General features: G+C 35.7%; 1 protein-coding gene across 1 annotated transcript in view; it reads left to right on the top strand.

Moving 5' to 3' along the window:
• Positions 1 to 2,296, top strand: part of LOC104983056 (transcriptional regulator ATRX-like) — a 5,655-nt gene extending 3,359 nt beyond the window's left edge. Inside the window, exon 5 of the mRNA XM_010832546.1 lies at positions 615 to 2,296. Coding sequence (XP_010830848.1) covers positions 615 to 893 — 279 coding nt within the window. The 3' untranslated portion in view covers positions 894 to 2,296. The remainder of the gene's footprint in view (positions 1 to 614) is intronic.

Here is a 2,296-nt window from a genome sequence, read left to right as displayed (position 1 = left end):
ACATATTCCAGAATCCATGATTATCTTTGTTAGCATGGTTGTTTGGCAGCCATCTACCTTGCACTGGGAAATTTCAGCTCTTGACACCAGGGAATCAATTTCTGTGGCATGAATTTTACTTAGAAAGCACTGTAGAATTATGTGGTTTTAAATTATCTTAGGAAATCTGAGAATCTACATTCTAGGTAGGCAGGTAGGAATTACTCCCACTGCAAGTGCCTTTTCCCTTTGGTGTTTGTCACTAAAAGTGTTTATTTGTCTGTCATCATGTGAAATATTCAAAAGAAGGACAAAGAAAGAGACTTGACAAAAAACTGCTGTAACTAATACTTGAGACTAATCACAGTGCAGGACAGGTTACTATAGCAACCAATTTAAATGCTGCTTGCACTACAATAGTCAAGTCATTAAGAGAATTTAGCCCTAAATGGTGTTACTAACTAGTTTCTACAGTAATGGTCCTGTGAATGCCATCAAATTAGTAATGGTGATAACAATAATATGTTTTTCTTTTGGTATGCTACCCCCTTAACAAATTGATTTTAACTCAAAATTTGATACTGCCTCTTTGAGACAGGTCATGCACTTGTAACAGCTCTCTTTTCTCTCCTTAGTTAATCAGCTGTGTTCAGCGAATACTTATGAACCGAAGGCTCCAGCAACAGTACAATCAGCAGCAGCAGCAGCAAATGACTTATCAACAAGCAACACTGGGTCACCTCATGATGCCAAAGCCTCCAAATTTAATCATGAATCCTTCTAACTACCAGCAGATTGATATGAGAGGAATGTATCAGTCGGTGGCTGGTGGTATGCAGCCACCACCATTACAACGTGCGCCACCCCCAATGAGAAGCAAAAATCCAGGACCTTCCCCAGGGAAATCAATGTGATTTTGCACTAAAAGCTTAAAAGATTGTTAAAATCATAGAAAGATCTTTTATTTTTTTAGGAATCAATGACTTAACAGAACTCAACTGTATAAATAGTTTGGTCCCCTTAAATGCCAATCTTCCATATTAGTTTTAAATTTTTTTTAATAGGGCATACCATTTCTTCCTGACATTTGTCAGTGATGTTGCCTAGAATCTTCTTACACACATTGAGTACAGAAGATCTTTCAAATTGTTTTCAGTGAAAACAAGTCCTTCCATAACAGTAACAACTCCACAGGTTTCCTCTCTAAATTTTTATGCCTGCTTTTAGTGACCATAAAATTGTCATAAATTAATGAATTTATGAAAGAATACTGATTTATATATTCATTCTTTACATATAAAGACACACAGCTGAGTTCTTAGAGTTGATTCCTCAAGTTATGGAATACTTTTGTACTTATCCATTTCTTGACTAAAGTGATTGAAATGGTTTTAATGTTCTTTTGACTGAAGTCTGAAACTGGGCTCCTGCTATATCATCTCTGTGACTGAAAGTTAGAAATTAAGGGTTGGTTATCTTTGACACAGAATTGTGTGCAATATTGTTAAATACTACTGCTCTAAAACTTGGAGGAGTCTTACAGTTATCTTAGCATTGTATAAACAGCCTTAAGTATAGCCTAAGAAGAGAATTCTTTTTCTTCTTTAGTCTTTTTCTGCCATTTTTATTTTCAGTTATATGTGCTGAAATAATTACTGGTAAAATTTCAGGGTCGTGGATTATCTTCCACACTTGAATTTTCTCTCTCCTGGCACTAATATAAGGCACATCTCTTAACTGCTTGGTGCCAGTGCTAGTGCTTCATCCTGTTGCTGGCAGTGGGATGTGGACTAACAAAATCAAGTTCTAGCATTTTAGGAGGTTAAGGATGACGTTGTGGTTGTTAGCTTCACACCCTGTTTTATAAACACCATCAAAATGGCAGAACCATTGCTGACTTTAAGTTCACATGGGGAATGTGCTTTAAAACAATTCCCAGTACTGTCAGTATTGTGAAGTAATTCCTCCTAAAGATAAGGATCACTGGCTTCTATGCTCTTCCTCTTCTTTTCTCTCATCAGTATGTTGTTTTTCCCCAACTGTATTTTCTTACATAAATTCTGTTTTAAAGTTCAATTTTTTTTTAGTTTAGATCTATGAGGCAATTTTCTAATCAAAATTCATCTAATGCCCTTTTATGAGGTTTTACATTGTCGTTTTTCTTAATCCAGGCTTGTAAAAATGACCTGTATGCTTATTCATGTACAATTTGGTTGCTTGAGTTTCTTAAAGAAAAAGATGGTTAGACTATGAGAGTCAACTCAACATGGCGAAACCATTTTTGAGATGGCGATTTAATATGTAGTGGAAATAGCTA

Source organism: Bison bison, unplaced genomic scaffold (genome assembly GCF_000754665.1).
Source record: "Bison bison bison isolate TAMUID 2011002044 unplaced genomic scaffold, Bison_UMD1.0 scf7180017861105, whole genome shotgun sequence".
NCBI lineage: Eukaryota > Metazoa > Chordata > Mammalia > Artiodactyla > Bovidae > Bison > Bison bison.
The sequence above is the reverse complement of the archived record's forward strand: the minus strand, read 5'-3'. Positions and strand labels throughout refer to the sequence as shown.